Source organism: Indicator indicator, chromosome Z (genome assembly GCF_027791375.1).
Source record: "Indicator indicator isolate 239-I01 chromosome Z, UM_Iind_1.1, whole genome shotgun sequence".
Classification (NCBI taxonomy): Eukaryota; Metazoa; Chordata; class Aves; order Piciformes; family Indicatoridae; genus Indicator; species Indicator indicator.
This window is the reverse complement of record NC_072053.1, coordinates 83,401,866-83,419,988: the sequence shown is the minus strand read 5'-3', so window position 1 is coordinate 83,419,988 and position 18,123 is coordinate 83,401,866. Positions and strand designations below refer to the sequence as shown.

Sequence of the window (18,123 nt, the reverse complement as noted above, 5' to 3'; positions counted from 1 at the left end):
GACAGGCTGAGGGAGCTGCAGGTATTCAGCCTGGAGAAGAGAAGGCTCTGGGGAGACCTAATCACCACCTTCCAGTACCTGAAGGGGACTACAAGAAGGCTGCAGAGTGATTGTTTACAAAGACCTGCAGTGACAGGCCCAGGGGAAATGGCTTCAAAGTAGAGCAAAGCAGATTTAGATTGGATATCAGGAGGAAGCTCTTTACTACAAGGGTGGTGGAACCCTGGAACAGGTTGCACAGGGAGGTGGTTGAGGCTCCATCCCTGGAAATATTCAAGGTGAGGCTGGACAGGACTCTGGGCAACCTGATCTAGTTGAGAATGTCCCTTCTGACTGCAGAGGAGTTTGGACTGGATGACCTTTGGAGGTCCCTTCCAATCCGTACCATTCTATGATTCTATGTATCTCCACAGATGGGGCCTCAGCAACACCTCTGGGATGTGGTTATTATCTTCTCAGCACATGGCTGGACAATGGCAGTGCATAAGAAGAAGGATATTAAAGTTCTGATGTGTGTGTGTAGCATGAAAGTGTGTAAGTGCATCTTGGTTACAATTCCAGATACATTTTACTGTAATGAAGGATCATAGGATTTTAAGGGGATGCTTAAAGGTCATCTAGGCCAACCCCCCTGTGGTGAGCAGGGACATCTGCAACTAGAGCAGTTGGTTGGTCTCTACCTAAAAGGAGGTTGTAGTCAGGTGGGGGTTGGTCTCTTCTCCCAGGCAACAAGGGATAGAAGAGGAAATGGCCTCAAGTTGTGCCAAGGGAGGCTCAGATTGGGCATCAGGAGGAATCTCTTCCCAAAAAGTTTGTCAATGCCTGTCCCAGGCTGCCCAGGGCAGTGGTGGAGTCCCCATTCCTGGAGGGGTTTCAAAGTTGTGTAGCTGTGGTGCTGAGGGCCATGGCTCAGTGGTGACCTGGCAGTGCTGGGTTAAGGGTTGGACTTGATGATCTGAAAGGTGTCTTGCAACCTAAATGATTTTATGATTCTGTGACTGACCTATACTCACAAAACACAGACATGGACTCAAATTCCAACTGGAGAGAGAGGTTTGTGAAGGATCCTTTGAAATGGTAAAGGAAGGATGTTTGCAATGAGTAATTTTTTTCCCCCTCTGCTTTTGTTGTGGTTTTGTCTTGATCCTGGCCAAAGCATCTGTCAAAAGATTTTGTGGCCTGCAGCATTTAGATCAATTTCATTGGTCTGAATGGAAACTGTTGTGTGTTTTTTAGTGTATTCCAACCATTTTGGTTAATTGTGAAAAGAACATTCTGGTAACTTCAGCGGCTTGTGAAGCACTCAGTGTTCTGGCTGCTCAACACAATAGGTTTCACATGATTCATCCAGCTTCACTTAGCCTGCTTTGAAAACCAGCGAATTTTTAGGTGTTTAGAAGCTACTTGGAATGAATTCTGCATCTCATCCACTATCTTGGAATTGAGAATTTTCTCCAGTTCCTTTTTCCACATCATTTTGTGATTCGGGCCTTGATTCTGCAGTGCAGAGAAGCCACGTTGTCCTGGGACAGTGGAAAGCTAATATTCAGTTGGTAAAGAGACAAAGTCTGCATCTGGATTAACTTTAGACTAGCATTCAGGTATGCTTGCTGCTGCAATGAAATCTCATTTTCATTGTTATTGCAAGGCTTTGGCTTAAGCTCTTCATCCTGGTGGAAATGTTTCAAGACCTTAGGCTGAACTCTCATCATTATGTCAGTTCTCTTTGGCTGCATATTATCCAGAATGGGAAAAACAGGCCTTATCAGGTCTGAACCCAAACCAAACTGGTTCTTTTCTGGGATTATCTCCGCATACCAGAATGGGATTTGAGTTTCAGGTCTTGAAATACCTCTGTGCACCTCAGCTCCAACAAGCAATAGGACAAGGAAAAAGCCTCAAGTTACACCAGGGGAGGTTTGGGTTGGACATGAGGAATAGTATCATCTCCAAAAGTGTTGTCAAGGCCTGGAAGAGGCAGCCGAGGGCAGTTGTGGAGTTCCCATCTCTGGAGGGGTCTCAAAGCTGTGCAGCTGTGGTGCTGAGGGCCATGGTTTAGTGGTGACCTGGCAGTGCTGGGGTAGGGGTTGGACTTGACAATCTTACAGGACTCTGCCAACCAAAACAAGTCTATGATTCCAATATGCTTGGCTATATTTGATTGGGAAAGTCCTTTCAGACCAAGCTTGTGCTACCACAGATGGTTAGAAACAATTGCTGTTGCTGCCTGAAATCTTGTTTAACAGCTTTGTTTTCCCATAGTCTTTGAGGGGAGCTAAAGCTTTCAAAGCCTATGGTAACTGCTGTGGCTGTAAATCTCATTTATTAGCAGCTGAAATTCCATGTCTGACCACAAGAAAGAATTTATTTTGACTCTCTGGTGGAGACAGAATGAAACAGATGGAAGGTGTTTGAAGGCTGTACGTCACTATTTAGGGGTGGTTATTTCAAGAGGGAGGAATTGCTGTGATACTGTTAAGGACAGGGTGATGCAGGGGAGGTTTAGAGCCTCCTCTGTTTACTCTCTGAGGTGTTTGAAGACTAAACCAATCCACACATCTTTCCCCCCATGAAGGTTCTGCCAATTCTTGAGATCCTGTATCATGTTGAAGAGAGGAATTCACACCACGTTTACATGGCTCTTATCATCCTGCTGATCCTGACGGAGGATGACGGCTTCAACCGATCCATTCACGAAGTGGTGAGTTGTGGTTTTGGTAAAGAGTTCTTCAGCTCTAAAGAAAATAATTTGTTTGGTTTTTTTTAGAGCAAGATGCATCTCTCTATCTGCTCCCTCAGCAGAGGCTCTGTGTGTTCATCCAAATTTGATGTCTTTCTTCTGTAAGAAGTAGTAACCTGAAGTTAGAAGTCACCTCAAAACCTTCCTGAGTGAAGCAAACACATACGCTCCCATCTGGTAGAGGAGATGGCCTGCGTATACCTAATTGTCTATCTTTTTATGGTGTTTCCTGTTCAAAATTAACAGTGATACCCAGCAGGCAGCCTCAGAGATGCTGAAGGAAGTGGAGGGGCTAGAAGAGAGAGAAAACCAGAAAACTTGTTTTTCTTGAAGAACTTTACTTAACCAGTTCAGTGCAGTTGAGAGGAGCTTTTAGTTGGAGTTTTACTTGCTAGCCTGAATGTTGAATTCTTGCTTGGCATTTCTTAATCTATTTTATGTTGTCAGTATAATATGATCCAAATTTCGACTAGTTTTGATGGGCCTGGATCACCTGTGCTGGTGGGTGCCTTGGACAATTATGTTCTAGATTCTTCACCTGTAAAGTCACAATGGTGCAGATGTCTGCACTGATTTTTTGACTGGGGCATAAAATTGTCTTTTGAGGTTATGTGAAATTAATGAAATCCAAAGAACTTGAAGCACCTGGCAGTGGTGGATTAATGGCTGAGTTTGATGATCATGGAGGTCTTTTCCAACCAAAATGATTCCATGATTCTATTCTTTCTCTTACTCTTTTCCCCATTCTCTGATGGATGGGTTTTGTTTCATGCTGAAGGAGAGAGCAAACTTGGAGGCAAAGCAGAATGTATCTCCATCCTTGCAGTGCTTTTCTTACTGAATTTGGAGCCTCCTTCTTGCTCCATGCTTATGTTTACGTAGAAGACTCCACTTACCCTAAAGGCTGATGAGATGTTACAGGGCAGCAAAATGAAGGAGTCAGGAAAGCTGCATGGGTACCTCTGTAAAATATGAACTTCCAGTCTCAGTTACACAACTGGAATGACACTCACTGCAAATATTTATCCAGTTTTAGCAATTTCAGCAGGATTTATTTTATTCCTCCCTCCCCTTCACTTGGGTGCAGAATGAAGAAAAAAATATTTCATATATTTTAGCTTTACCTGTTTGTTTCTCTGATTCTCTGTGTCCTGTGCTTGTAAGAAAGATGAGTGTAGAGTCCATTTGTGGGATATTTTCCTTTGTGGTATTTAACTCATATTTATTTATTGATTTTTTTTTTTAGGATTAATTTTAGTAAGCACCATTTTATAAATCTTGTGATTATAGAGAGCTCAGGAAACCACTGAAACTCCTGACTGCTGAAATGTTTTTTTGTTTAAAATGGATGTGGGCTTAATTACCTGGAAAATACAAACAAATCCATAGGTTGGGTTCCTGTAACCACACAGAGATCAAATTCTTCCAGTAGTAGCAGCAGTAGTAGTGGTAGTAATAATAACAATAATAATATAACAATAACAACAATTATAAGATAAACAAGGAGTCCTGGGATGCATTAAGAAGAGTGTGGCCAGCAGGTCAAGAGAAATTCTCCTCCCACTCTACTCTGTCCTACTGGAGCCACATCTGGAGTACTGTGTCCAGTTCTGTGCTCTCCAGTTCAAGAGAGACAGGGAACTACTGGAGAGAGTACAGTAGAGGCTACAAAGCTGCTGAGAGGCCTGGAGCATCTCTGTGAGGAGCAAAGGCTGAGAGCCCCTGGGGCTGTAGAGCCTGGAGAAGAGCATCCCCAGAGGGCATCTGAGCAATGCTCAGCAAGAGAGAAAGGCTGGGGGGGGGCAAGAGGCTGGGGCCAGACTCTTTGCAGTGGTGCCCAGGGACAGGCCAAGGGGCAAGGGGCACAAAGTGGCACCCAGGAGGTTCCATCTGAACAGGAGGAGAGAATTCTTTGTTGTGAGGGTGCTGGAGGGTTGGAGCAGGCTGCCCATAGGGGTTGTGGTGGGATTCCATCCCCCCCTGAGGCATTGTGGTGCTGGGCAAGCTGCTGTGGGGTGCCCCTGCTTTTAGCTGAGGGGATGGACTGGATGATCTCCAGAGGTCCCTTCCAACCCCCACCATGCTGGGATTCTGGGCTCTGTAATTCTCTGATTTTTAAAAAAAAAGTATTCTTGCAAGAGCACCCCAGGTTTGATCTTTTTGGTTTTCTTTTTGCCCCTTTCTAGTATTATCTGCAAACCAATAAGATTGTTCAGGCTGTGGCACTGGTTTGAGGGAGGTGGTTTTGGAATTTGAGGTACTTGAATTTTTCATGCTTCTGAAACCCAAAACCATCAGACAGATGGTGGTGGCTGTTGTTGATTTCATTGTCTACCTGCCATGGTTGCTTTCTTCTGCGTGAGGGAAGAGAGAGTAGAAGTGATAGGGACTGATAAGTAACTTCTTTACTTTGAAATTTTGGATTTGAGTGCTTTTTCTCTTTTAAGAGTAGTGGATTATTCCAAGGCATTGATGCCTCAGTGAATGTCATTTTCTAGGACTGATGTTTTAAAACTTCCATTGAAAACCTGTGGCCATTTCTGGAGAGAGACTAGGGGCGTGGACCTGTCTCAGGTTACAGCTGTCAATGTGTTCCTTCATAACAAGCTCTGGTAACTTCATGTTTTGCATTAGCAGTTTGAAATTTGGCAGGTGGCCTTTGTGCTAGGGCTCTGCTGCTGATAATCTGACTAAATTTGACCAAATGATAACTCTCTGGGGGAAGGGGAGCAGTCCGTTTCCATCTGCACAGCAGATAAGTAGCCAGAGGTGGGCTGATGTCTGCAGTAATTGCATAGTCCCATTTTGCTGCTCCCAGAGCCAGATGGGCTGTTTGCACCAGCTGAGCTATGTGGGGACAGGCTGAAGGTCCTGTAAGTGCTTCCTCCAGTTCCTGTGAGATGGGACTGTGCTCCCAGTGATGCTTCTGTGGCTGCTTGGTGGGACTGTGCTCCCAGTGATGCTTCTGTGGTTGCTAGGTGGGACTGTGCTCCCAGTGATGCTTCTGTGGCTGCTTGGTGGGACTGTGCTCCCAGTGATGCTTCTGTGGCTGCTTGGTGGGCCTGTGCTCCCAGTGATGCTTCTGTGGCTGCTTGGTGGGACTGTGCTCCCAGTGATGCTTCTGTGGTTGCTTGGTGGGACTGTGCTCCCAGTGATGCTTCTGTGGTTGCTTGGTGGGACTGTGCTCCCAGTGATGCTTCTGTGGCTGCTTGGTGGGACTGTGCTCCCAGTGATGCTTCTGTGGTTGCTAGGTGGGACTGTGCTCCCAGTGATGCTTCTGTGGCTGCTTGGTGGGACTGTGCTCCCAGTGATGCTTCTGTGGCTGCTTGGTGGGACTGTGCTCCCAGTGATGCTTCTGTGGCTGCTTGGTGGGACTGTGCTCCCAGTGATGCTTCTGTGGTTGCTTGGTGGGACTGTGCTCCCAGTGATGCTTCTGTGGCTGCTTGGCAGTGTTTGAAGCTACATGGAATGATTTGGGTGGGGAAGGACCTTCAAAGCTCATCTAGTCCAACCCCCTGCAGTCAGCAGGAGCATCTGCAATTGGAGCAGGCAGCTCACAGCCCCAAACAACCTGACCTTGAACATTGCCAGGGATGGGGCATCTACCACCCTCTCTGGGCAACATAGGACCGGATCTCACCACCCTTAGTGCCAAACATTTCTTCCTTCTCTCCATTCTCAATCTCCCTCTTTTAGTTTCAAACCATCACCCTTATCCTGTCACAACAGGACCTCAGAAAAACTCTGTCCCCAGCTTTCTTCTAGGCTCATTGAAGCACTGAAAGGCCACCAGAAGGTCTCCCTGGAACCTTCTCTTCTCCAGGCTGCCCAAGTCCAACTCTCTCAGCCTGGCTTCCCAGCAGAGCCCTTCCAGCTCTGCCAGCATTGCTGTGGTCTCCTCTGGAAGGAAGTAATCCACCAACTTTGCTGCATCTGGTCATAGATTTATGGTTACCAGTCCCAGGATCACAGACTCACAGAATCACAGAGTGTTGGGGGTTGGAAGGGACCTGCAGAGATCATCCCTAATCCAATCCCTCTGCTAAAGCAGGCTCACCTAGGGCAGGACACACAGGAACACATCCAGGTGGGTTTTGAAGGTCTCCAGAGGAGAATCCACAACCTCTCTGGGCAGCCTGCTCCTGGCCTCCAGCACCCTCATCACAAATAAGTGTCTCCTTGTGTTGAAGTGGACACTCCTGTGTTCTATCTTGTCCCTGTTGTTCCTTGTTCTGTCACTGGGCACTATCAAATAGAGCCTGGCACCTTTATCCTGACACCCACCCCTCAGATATATATAGACATTGATTAGATCCCCTCTTGGCCTTCTCCTCTTCAGACTAAACAGCTCCAAGGCTCTCAATCTCTCTTCATAGCAGAGATATTAAAGTCCCCCAGTCATCCTTTTATCTCCGATGGACTCTTTCAAATCCCTGTCCCTCTGGAACTGGGGAGCCCAAAACAGGACAGAGTATTCCAGGTGTGGTCTCACCAAGGCAGAGCAGAGGGGGAGGAGAACCTCCCTAAAGCTGCTGGCCACACTTTTCTTGAGGAACCCCTGGATGCCATGGGCTCTCCTGGCCACAAGGGCACTTTGCTGTCCTATCTAGAACTCACTTTCCGTTGGGACTCCAAGGTCTTTCTCCATGGACCTGCTTTCCAGCAGGACCACCCCTACTCTGTACTTGTACCTGGGGTTGTTCCTCCCCAGATGCAGGTCTCTGCACTTGTCCCTATTGAACCCCATGAGGTTTCTCTCCACCCAGCTCTCAGCCTGGCCAAGTCTCACTGAATGGCAGCACAGCCTGATGGGTGTCAGCCACCCCCTCCCAGTTTGGTATCCCCAGTGAACTTGCTGAGGGTCCACTTAGTATCCTCCCAGGTAATTGATGAAGATACTGATCATATATAGGCTGACCAAGTGGTCCTTGAGCACAGAGTATGTTGCAATAAAGTGTGTATGTTTAATCCATTAGTTACACAACAGCTTCATAACTGTCCAGTTACCTGCTTTGTGAATATTTTTCATTGTACTTCAGGCTGTTCCTGTTCATCATCAGTGCTGTCCATCCAGACTAGTTGTCCTTGTTTACCAAAAGTCCTTGGATGACTTGGCTTTCATTCATAGCATCACTTTGCCTTAAAATAGTATTGGTGACTAGTTACAACCAGAAATTATACCTGTTTCCACAGCCACTCATAGCCTGCTATATGTGGAAACCCTTCCTGTAGTGATTTCATGTCTCCTATTTGTTCCTCAGCCTTGACCATTCTTCCTTTAAATACCTCTCAAGTCTTTTCCTCTCCCCTGTTTTCTGATTTTTCTATTTTTTATCCCACGTTTCCCCTCACCAATAATGATTCCAGAGATGTGACATCTAGCACCTCTCCAGGCAGCCTGCATCAGGCTCACTGTAAAAACTTTTTTTGCTTCCATCCAGTTTGAATCTTCCCTTTTTCATTTTTTTCTCCTTTTTTTTCAAACTGTCACACAGAATAAATCCAAATCTGTAGAGCATCTTCTCCATGTTTTTAGTGCAGCTCCTGTTGACTCATTTTTACCAGTCCTTTAAAGCTGGGGTTAGTTGGTGCTTACTGTTTGCTGTATCACTCCAAGTTGGTGAGCTTAGGAGGAAGAGTGGATCTTCTTCTCTGGAGAGATTCAAAACCCATATAGGCATGAGCCTGTGCAAGTGCTCTGGGTGAACTTGCTTTAGCAGGGGGTTGGACTAGATAACCTCCAGAGCTCCCTTCCTTCTGCAGTGACCCAGTTATGATGGTGAACTTCATCTACCCTGATAATGAAGAGACTGAAGGATACAAAACTATTAACTTAACTGGTGACTTTGTCCAAAATATTAGGGGAAGAGACCTCACATCCAGCAAGCTAAAGGCTTCGTTGTGAAGCCAGCAGTTAACCTGATCATCTGCCCCATGGCCTTCAGCCTGAGTGCACTTACCAACCAGAGCTCCTACATGCTGCCTCTTGCCCAGCACTTAGTGAGGGAGAACAGGAAGGAGTTCCAGAATGATTCAAGTGGCTAAGATGGAACTGGATACTTTATAGTATGAAGGGTGAGACAGAATCATAGAACTGTTGAGGGTGGAAGAGACCTTTGAGATCATCAAGTCCAACTGCTCCTCTAGAGCTCACAATTCCGCCACAGCTGCTAAGCCACTGCCACTAACCCATGTCCCTCAGCACCACATCCTCGTGGCTTGTCAAAAAGGATGCAGAAACCTGGTGACACAGGGCACAATTTCATCATCTTTGTACACACTTGGTGTGTTTCAGCACGACTTATGGTAAAGTTGGTGAGATCTGCCAGGTGACAGTAGTGCAGAGGTCTGTCACCTTTGGGGCTGGAAGCTCAGTCAGCCGTAAGAGTCCAGGCAGCTTTGTGTGTCCTCATTCAGACCCAGCTGCTAAAGGACTTTGTTGGGTTTTTCTCTTTTTTTTTTTTTCCCCCCAGATCTTGAGAAACATCACCTGGTATGCAGAGCGTGTCTTAACAGAGATCTCTCTGGGGAGTCTGCTGATCCTGGTTGTGATAAGGACCATCCAGTACAACATGACACGGACACGGGTAAGCGCTTACGCATGCTTCGAGGCTTCGTGGTTTCCAGCCTGCATGGCTTCAGGCAGGTTCTGGGGTTTTTCATTCACTCTGTTGCAACCCAGCTGTCATCTGGATTTACAGGGAAGGAGTGGAAAGTTCAGCCACATTAACTAAGCCCAGTGTAAAGTGGTTCTGAACTTCCAGCACCGTCTCTCTGTTGTTGTTCGATTCGTTGAGAAGGTTTCTCTAAAGACCAAAGTTGTCTTCACATGAGGAGGAAGAGTTTTGCTTAGTGTTAAGGCTTGGGGCTGGTTTGGTCCCTAGATGAGTGACAGAGGCTCTCCATGAGCCCCTCTGCCTTCCCAAAGGGAAAAGAAAGGGAAGAATGGAGAGAGGCTGATGGGGTGGCAAAGAAACTAACCCAGCTGGGATGGAAAGAGCAACAATGCCGTAGAACAGAGACAGAGGGACACAAACCGATATGGAGCCCAACCCCTGATGGCAATGGTGGCACCACTGGAACCACTGATGCTGGGGACAGGCACTGGGGAGGCTCCAGATTGGACTCAGCAGCAGGTGGGTTCAGGAGCTGGATTCTGGATCTATATTCAGAAACACATAGATCAGGATCTAAGGCAAAAGGGACAGACCCCTCCTGGGACACCAGCCAATGAAGAAGAGGCCTGACCCTGGGGATCCCTCAGCTTTCTTCTGAAGATGCCATCCATGGGCTGCAATCCCTTCTTGGGCAGTTGAGGGTCACCTCTCCTGTCTGCTCCTCCCTGCAGATGCCAACTCTGCCTTCCTGCCCGCCATGGGGTGGCACAAGCTGTGGCAGTGCCCTTGGTGTGCCCAGGAGCAAGTCTCAGGCAGAGCCTTTCTGCAGCCAGCCCTTGGCAGGAGCTCTCCCCATCAGCCCCTGGCTGTGCCAACCTGCCCTGAACTGCAGAAGGAGCCCCACTGAGCAGAGACTGAGCTGGGAAGTCACAGCACTGACCAGAGCTAGCTCTGCTCACTCTAGCTCAAACCAGGAGGCTTCTTTTCATGACAAGAAATAATTCCTTATGGGTATTTTGCTGCTCTTAAATTGCTCAGAAGTGGGAATTTCAGCTCTATTTATTGTCAGTGTTGTTATGAAGTGGGAGATTGACTGGGCCATAAAACCTTTATGAGCTCCAGCAAAGCAGAACTTCTTCAACTTCATAACCTTGCATCAAATTGTTGTTGTGAATTTTTCTAAGCATTTTATTCTATACCTTATCTCAAACTTGAAAGTGTGGCATCATACACCTTGTAATATTTTCAACAACTAAAGACACAGAAGCTTTACATGAAAAAGGAGCCCCCCAAATTATGTATATTTTAAATTGAAAATGAAAGATTTTATTTTTATGACCAAATTAATTGGAATAAATGAGCACACTCTTGGATTATACTTGTAGGATTTTGAATCTGTTATGTTACGGAAATCACAGAATTACAGCATGGTGGAGGTTGGAAGGGACCTTTGGAGATCATTGAGCCCAACTCCCCTGCTCCAGCAGGGCACCCACAGCAGCTTGCCCAGCAGCACAATGCCGAGGGGTGTTTGGAAGCTCTACAGAGAGGAGGCTCCACAACCTCTCTGGGCAGCCTGCTCCAGCCCTCCACCACCCTCACAACAAAGGAGTTTCTTCTCTTATTCAGATGGAACCTCCTGGGTTCCAGTTTGTGCCCATTGCCCCTTGGCCTGTCCCTGATCACCACTGAGCAGAGTCTGGCCCCAGCCTCCTGCCCCCCCCCCAGCCTTTCTCTCTTGCTGAGCATTGCTCAGATCCCCTCTGGGGCTGCTCTTCTCCAGGCTCAACAGCCCCAGAGGCTCTTAGCTTTTCCTCCTCAGGGAGATTCTTCAGAGCCTTCAGTATCTTTGTACCCCTCCACTGTACTCTCTCCAGTAGTTCCCTGTCTCTCTTGAACTGGAGAGCCCAGAACTGGATCCAGTACTCCAGATGTGGCCTTACTAAGGCAGAGCAGAGGGGGAGAACCTCCCTTGACCATTGGTCCCAGTCTTTTCAATGCACCCCAAGACACCATTTACCTTCTTGGCCATGAGAGCACATTGCTGGCTGATGAACTTGTTATCCACCAGCACTCCCAAGTCCTTCTCCACAGGGCTGCTTTCCAGCACCTCAACCTCTCACCTGTCCTGTGCAGGAGGTTATTCCTTCCCAGGTGCAGGACCCCACACTTGCCCTGGTTGAACTTCATAAGGTTCTTCTCTACCAAATTCTCCCACATGAACCTAAATCATTGCATGCTTTTATGTCTGTAGATACACACTCTGACATCTGCATGAAATCTTTTCTAAGCCTTATATGTTAGGTAACTTTTAAACATCATCAGGTGTGCGCATCTCACACTTCTGATCTGTGCTTTATTGGCCACCTCCTTTAAAGGAAGGACTATTCCTCAGGTTTTTTTGAGTGATTCCTTCAGTAGGTGTCAGTGTATATCAAAAGAAGGATTTGATCTGTTTTTTTTTTTTTTTTTTTTTTTGTCCTTTCCTCCTCTTTCAGCAAGGCCTTTGACACCGTCCCCTGTAGCAAACTCCTGGCCAAGCTGTCAGCCTGTGGCTGGACAGGAGCACTCTGCACTGGGTTAAGAACTGGCTGGAGAGCCGAGCCCAGAGAGTGGTGGTGAATGGTGCCACATCCAGCTGGCAGCCTGTCACTAGTGGTGTCCCCCAGGGATCAGTGCTGGGCCCCATCCTGTTCAATATCTTTATTGATGATCTGGACGAGGAGCTAGAGGCCACCATTAGTAAGTTTGCAGATGACACCAAGCTGGGAGCAGGTGTTGATCTGCTGGACGGCAGGAGGGCTCTGCAGAGGGACCTTGACAGGCTGGACAGATGGGCACAGTCCAACGGGATGGCATTCAACAAGTCCAAGTGCCAGGTGCTGCACTTTGGCCACAACAACCCCAGGCAGTGCTACAGGCTGGGGTCAGAGTGGCTGGAGAGCAGCCAGGCAGAGAGGGACCTGGGGGTGCTGGTTGTTAGTAGCTGAACATGAGCCAGCAGTGTGCCCAGGTGGCCAAGAGAGCCAATGGCATCCCGATCTGCATCAGCAACAGTGTGGCCAGCAGGAGCAGGGAAGTCATTCTGCCCTGTGCTCAGCACTAGTTGGACCACACCTGGAGTACTGTGTCCAGTTCTGGGCTCCTCAATTTGAGAAGGATATTGAGACACTTGAACATGTCCAGAGAAGGGCAACAAGGCTGGGGAGAGGTCTCAAGCACAAGCCCTATGAGGAGAGGCTGAGGGAGCTGGGGGTGTTCAGCCTGGAGAAGAGGAGGCTCAGGGCAGACCTTACTGCTCTCTATGACTACCTGAAGGGAGGTTGTAGCCAGGTGGGGGTTGGGCTCTTCTCCCAGGCAAGCAGCACCAGAACAAGAGGACACAGTCTCAAGCTGTGCCAGGGGAAGTTTAGACTCAAGGTGAGGAGAAAGCTCTTCACAGAAAGAGTGATCTGCCATTGGAATGTGCTGCCCAGGGAGGTGGTGGAGTCACCATCCCTGGAGGTGTTCAAAGAAAAATTGAATGTGGCCATGGTTTAGTTGTCAGGAGGTATTAGGTAGTAGGTTGAACTTGATGATCTCTGAGATCTTTTCCAACCTGGTCGATAATTCTGTGATTCTGGTTCTGTGATTCTGGTTCTGTGATTCTGATTCTGTGATTCTTCTGGCAGGACAAATACCTTCACACAAACTGTCTGGCAGCCCTAGCCAACATGTCAGCGCAGTTCCGCTCGCTCCACCAGTACGCTGCTCAGAGGATCATCAGGTAAATACCAAGGCTTCTCTTCTCTTTACACAGAAAGACTTCTCCTCTCCTCTTTGCTGAAACTCAAGTGTAGAGAAGCTTGATTTGTCTATACCTTAATGGATGTTGATGACCTAAAATAGTTGAAATGATGATCTGAATAAATAAGTGTAGATCTTAATGGCTTTATACTTGAATCTGTTCTGCATGCACCAAAAAAAAGAAGAAAATATTAGTTACTCTGTGTGAAAAACTTCTCCATTTTGAGTCTCTTAACAGAACAGCTCAGTAGCTGCTTTCAAGCCAGAAGGTCTTCAGGGATTTCTGTGAATTACGCCTTTTTTTTTTTTGAGTAATGTATCTATAAAATAGTATTGAGTGCTGGTTCTCAAGTACATTGCAGACTGGCTTTTCAGCTGGCTTTCCTACTTCTTGCCTCTTTGGCAGGAGATCTGTTTGTTAGATCAGACATGAAACACAACAGTTGTTTTGGCAATAAAACATACACCCCTGTCTTTCAACTGATAAAGTGGACTGGCTTGTGGGGTAAGAAGTGCTCAGAATCTGCTCTGGATCTAAACAAGGCCCTAAGTGAAGAGGCAGATGTTGGAGTTGTATCTGTGCTTGCAGGCACTTCATGAAGGCAGCTTGTCCTGCATCAGTCATCCTTCTCATCTTGGCAGCCAGCCTTGCTCCAGGGAAACTGGGAAGGTCCTGGGATAAACTGTGGAAATGCTTCTGTGCCAAAAAGGAGGGAATGGCAGTTGCTCTCCTGTGTTCTTTGTAAAGGGCTGGGTTAAGCAGAGGTACACCATGTTCTTTAAACCACTGCTCTTCAGCATGTGATTCCCTCTGAGTCCCTTTTGGGAAGGGTTGGTTGTAAAAGTATGGATGACTAACCAGGTTGATTCTCCACTGCCCCTAGCTTTTCCCTGCCTGGTACTCAAACCTATTGTCATACCCCCTGGCTGCAATAATGAGCTTTCAGGATTTGAATCTCAGCTATTTTCCTGTTAAATGTCTTACAAACACCTGCTCTCTTCATTCTTCACATCATGGACAGAGTCTGAGTTTCCCAAGCACTTGCAGTTGTTGGCCTCTGAAGTCACAGATCCTGGTGTGGTGTGAGATACCCTGCCTTGATGCACTTTTTTTTTCCATCTGATACTTTTGTTTTCCACTTCAGAGCTTTTCCCCGGGTTCCCAGGCCCTGATTTTTCTCTAGTGCTGTTTCTGCAGACCAAAGTGAGACGCGTTCCTCTGGTTATTATTTTGTCCAACAAGAGGTTGTCTTGCTTGTCCAGGCAGTTATCACCACTCAGTAACCTTGTAGTCATCTAACATAACTGCAGGCTTGGCTTTTGGCAAAATGCTCTTGAGTTTATGGACATCTGTCCTTCAGAATTTAAACACGTGGTTCAAAGTAAGCTCAGAGGTTCAAAGTAAGCTCAGATGGATTATTTTGATTTAATTGGGTTATGAAATGGCAAAGCATGTGGTCTTCTGGTTTCTCAGAAGAGTTGACAGCCATCAGTGGAGAAGCCATAACCTCAAGACCTTTGCACACACATCTGACCTCAACCTTTAAACGTGGAAACATCAAAGGAGCCTTCTGTGCTGTGAGGTTCCTCCCTACACCAGCCTTTTCCAGCCTTCTTTTTCACCATCTCTAAGACACCTTCGAGATAGATTGACTCCTTGATATTTGAGACCCATCTAAGGACCCAGCAAAGGCTGTGCAACACCCAGAAGTCTCTTGCATTCCATGTAAGGCAGATTTCAATGATCTGCTGTGACATTTGTGTGCCTTATTCATTATCTCTCTAGGCATTTGTAGTTACAATGAGCCTTTAATGTTGTGGCTTGATTTTAGTTGTGAAATTATTGTGCTGAGATCCTTATCAAAGGCAGGCAGAGCTCTGTTGTTGCTTAAAGGGTGTGGAAAGGAGGCATAGAGGTGAATGGCACAAAACAGGACAAGAAAATTCTGTCACAGGGCAGTTGTCTTTTGGTGAAGGACTAAGGAAGCCACACTTGAAATGTGCCGGGTGGAAGGATCTTAGAGCAAGCATGTAGTGCTGGCACATTCAAAACTCTTATTTCTTCCCAAGGCAGAAGCTCTCAGTAGCTGCTTTTAGTTTCTTTCTGTATGGCTTATAGCAGTAGGACTTCCCATGGGATCTGAGCTGAGCAGTGTTACAAATAATGACCAGCCAAGTTCAGCTGCACAGAGAATTGTGCTGTTCAGTCATGGGAAAGTTATCTGTGTCAGAACAGCTTAAAGGTGACAGGAATCTTTGGGGATGGATGAAAGATAAAGGGTTGTCAAGGCCTGGATCAGGCTGCCCAGGGGTGGTGGTGGAGTCCCCATCCCTGGAGAGGTACAAAAGCTGTGTAGACGTGGTGCTGAGGGGCATGGTTTAGTGGCAATGCAGTCAGGCTGGCTTAATGCATGGACTCTGGTCCTAAAGGTTCTTTCCAGCCTAAACAATTCAATGATCCTGTTCTGTGATTCTATAATTTAGTCTGAGACCTCAATGCATTTTGATAACTGTAGAGATAGCAGAGTGGTAGGACAGCGGTGTGAGAAGGATGCTGATTATCCCAGCCACTGGAGCTTCATTATCTGTAATACATGCATCAAATACAATAAAGTCTGTTGTGGAGTGTCCTGTGGGGCTAGGACATGGGCAGGCTGGGAGAAGAGTCGATTGATTCAAGCGGCAGCCTGTCTCCTGTAAGACTACTTCCTAGTATGGTAACATTTTCTCCTCAGGAGCTTTGCAGCCTTGGGTGCCCTGGTAGGCTTAAGCACCATAAAAGAAGTATTTGAACTTGATGCCCTCTCTAAATATGCAGGTTTGGTACAGAGCTTCTGTTATCAAGAAAAGCAAGAGAAATAGGTACTTAGGAGCACACATTCCTGTTGGATGTTAGGAACAAGTTCTTCACAGTGAGGTTGGTGGAACACTGGAACAGGTTGCCCAGGGAGGTGGTTGAGGCCCCATCATATTCAAGGGCAGGCTTGACAGGGCTCTGGGCAACCTGACCTAGTGGAGTATGTCCCTACTGAGTGCAGTGGGGATGACCTTTAGAGGACCCTTCCAACCCAAACCATTCTATGATGTTTTATAAGAGACTGACTTTTTAAGGCATACATTGTCCTTCCTTTTCCTACCTTATGAGCTCTCTTGCCACTATTATTAAACTGAGCCAGCACTGACGGACCCAGCTCACTCCACGATATTAAAGGAAAGTTACTTCAGTTTAGATTCCTGGTTTGGTTCTACCATCAGAGTGCAAAGCATCTCTGAGAAAAGGAACCCCTGTTATCTATCACCAAAAAAAGTGAAAGAAGCCTAAAAAGAAGGCATTTCATGTTACATAAACTTATTTCAGGCTATAGGTTTTTAGATTAAGTAGCCACGAAACACTTAAAATCTGCTTAGCAATACAACCAAATAGACAGTCATAATTTAAGCCTCACCAGATGCTCTGATGATTCCTTCCTTAATGTGAGGAGTAATTCCATCTCCATGCAGGCTTTTCCCCCTAATCCTATTCTGAGCAGAGACTGCCAATTGTTTTAAATTCTGAAGACTTATTTTCTATGAAAGAATGAGCAGGGAATATTCAGTGTAGTGTATTAAAGGGCTCTGTAAAACACAACGTCACAGTGTTGGGTAGTGTGTGCCATGTTCCAGCAAGCATGAAAATGAACAAATTTGTATTAATCTATCTCAAGAAGCTGCTGCAAGTAAAAATAGATGTTGTGGATGATTTATAACAAGATCCAGGGCAGTGTTCATTTAATGTTGGATGTTCTCTGCTGTAGACTGCACTGCCATAAGGTTCAGTTTTGGGGCCCTCACTCCAAGAAGGGCACCGAGGGGCTGGAGCAGGTCCAGAGAAGGGCAAGAAAGCTGGGGAAGGGTCTGGAGCACAAGTGTTGTGAGGAGTAGCTGAGGGAACTGGGGTTCTTTAGTCTGGAGAGAAGGAGGCTGAGGGGAGGCCTTCTGGCTCTCAACAACTCCTTAAAAGGAGACTAGAACCAGGTGGGGGTTGGTCTCTTCTGCCTAGTAACAAGAGGAAACGGCCTCATGTTGTAACCAGGGAAGGTTTAGGTTGGACATGAGGAACAATTTCTTCCCTGTCAAGGTCTGGCCCAGGCTGCCCAGGGCAGTGGTGGAGTCCCCATCCTTGGAGGGCTTTCAAGGCTGTGTAGCTGTGGTGCTGAGGGCCATGGTTCAGTGGTGACCTGGCAGTGCTGGGGTAACAGCTGGACGTGTGATGGTCCTAGATGTCTTTTCCAACCAGAACAATGCTGTGATTCTATTCTATGACTTTGAGATCCTTCCCTTCTCAATTTGCTGTTTTGTTTACAATTACACATCAATTAATTACAACAACTGTATCAGCACAGTGCCAAGGGTGCTGTTGCTCTGTGCTGGGTCTCTTTTCTCTTTGTGAAGCGCTGACATTTGTAGTGTCTTTGAATTATATTGATAGACTATCTGGAAAAAAAAAAATCATTAAAGTGGATATTGATGTCATTATTGTCATTGGAAGTGATGTCATTATTGTCACAAATGTCTAGCAGAAGTGGCTGTATGGTCTCCAAGCACCAACACACAACAAGATGGGGTCTTACCACTTATGGTTGCTGTTGCATATGGTTCCATAATGACCGGAGAGTAAAGCCAGGCACCTGTCTGACCCTGTTAGTGCAGGAGTGACATTGAGGTGCTGGAGCAGGCACAGGGAAAGGCAACAAAGCTGGTGAGAGGCTTGGAGAACAGGCCTCATGAGGAGAAGCTGAGGGAACTGGGATTGTCTAGTCTGAGGAAGAGGAGGCTGAGAAAAGGCCTTATTGATGTCTACAGATACCTGAAAGGAGAATGTAATGAGGCTGCTGTTGGCCTCTTCTCCCAAGTAACTAAAAACAGGACAAGAGGTAATGGCCTCGAGTTGTAGCAAGGGAGGTTTAGATTGGACATTTAGAAAAATCTCTTTGCTGCAAG

At 46.7% G+C, this 18,123-nt stretch overlaps 1 protein-coding gene across 2 annotated transcripts in view; it reads left to right on the top strand.

The window, feature by feature from the left end:
• Positions 1-18,123, top strand: part of DYM (dymeclin) — a 248,864-nt gene that overhangs the window by 84,271 nt on the left and 146,470 nt on the right. For both annotated transcript variants that reach the window (XM_054398246.1, XM_054398244.1), the window contains exons 10-12: positions 2,576-2,701; positions 9,214-9,327; positions 13,029-13,123. In XM_054398246.1, coding sequence (XP_054254221.1) covers positions 2,576-2,701; positions 9,214-9,327; positions 13,029-13,123 — 335 coding nt within the window. The remainder of the gene's footprint in view (positions 1-2,575; positions 2,702-9,213; positions 9,328-13,028; positions 13,124-18,123) is intronic.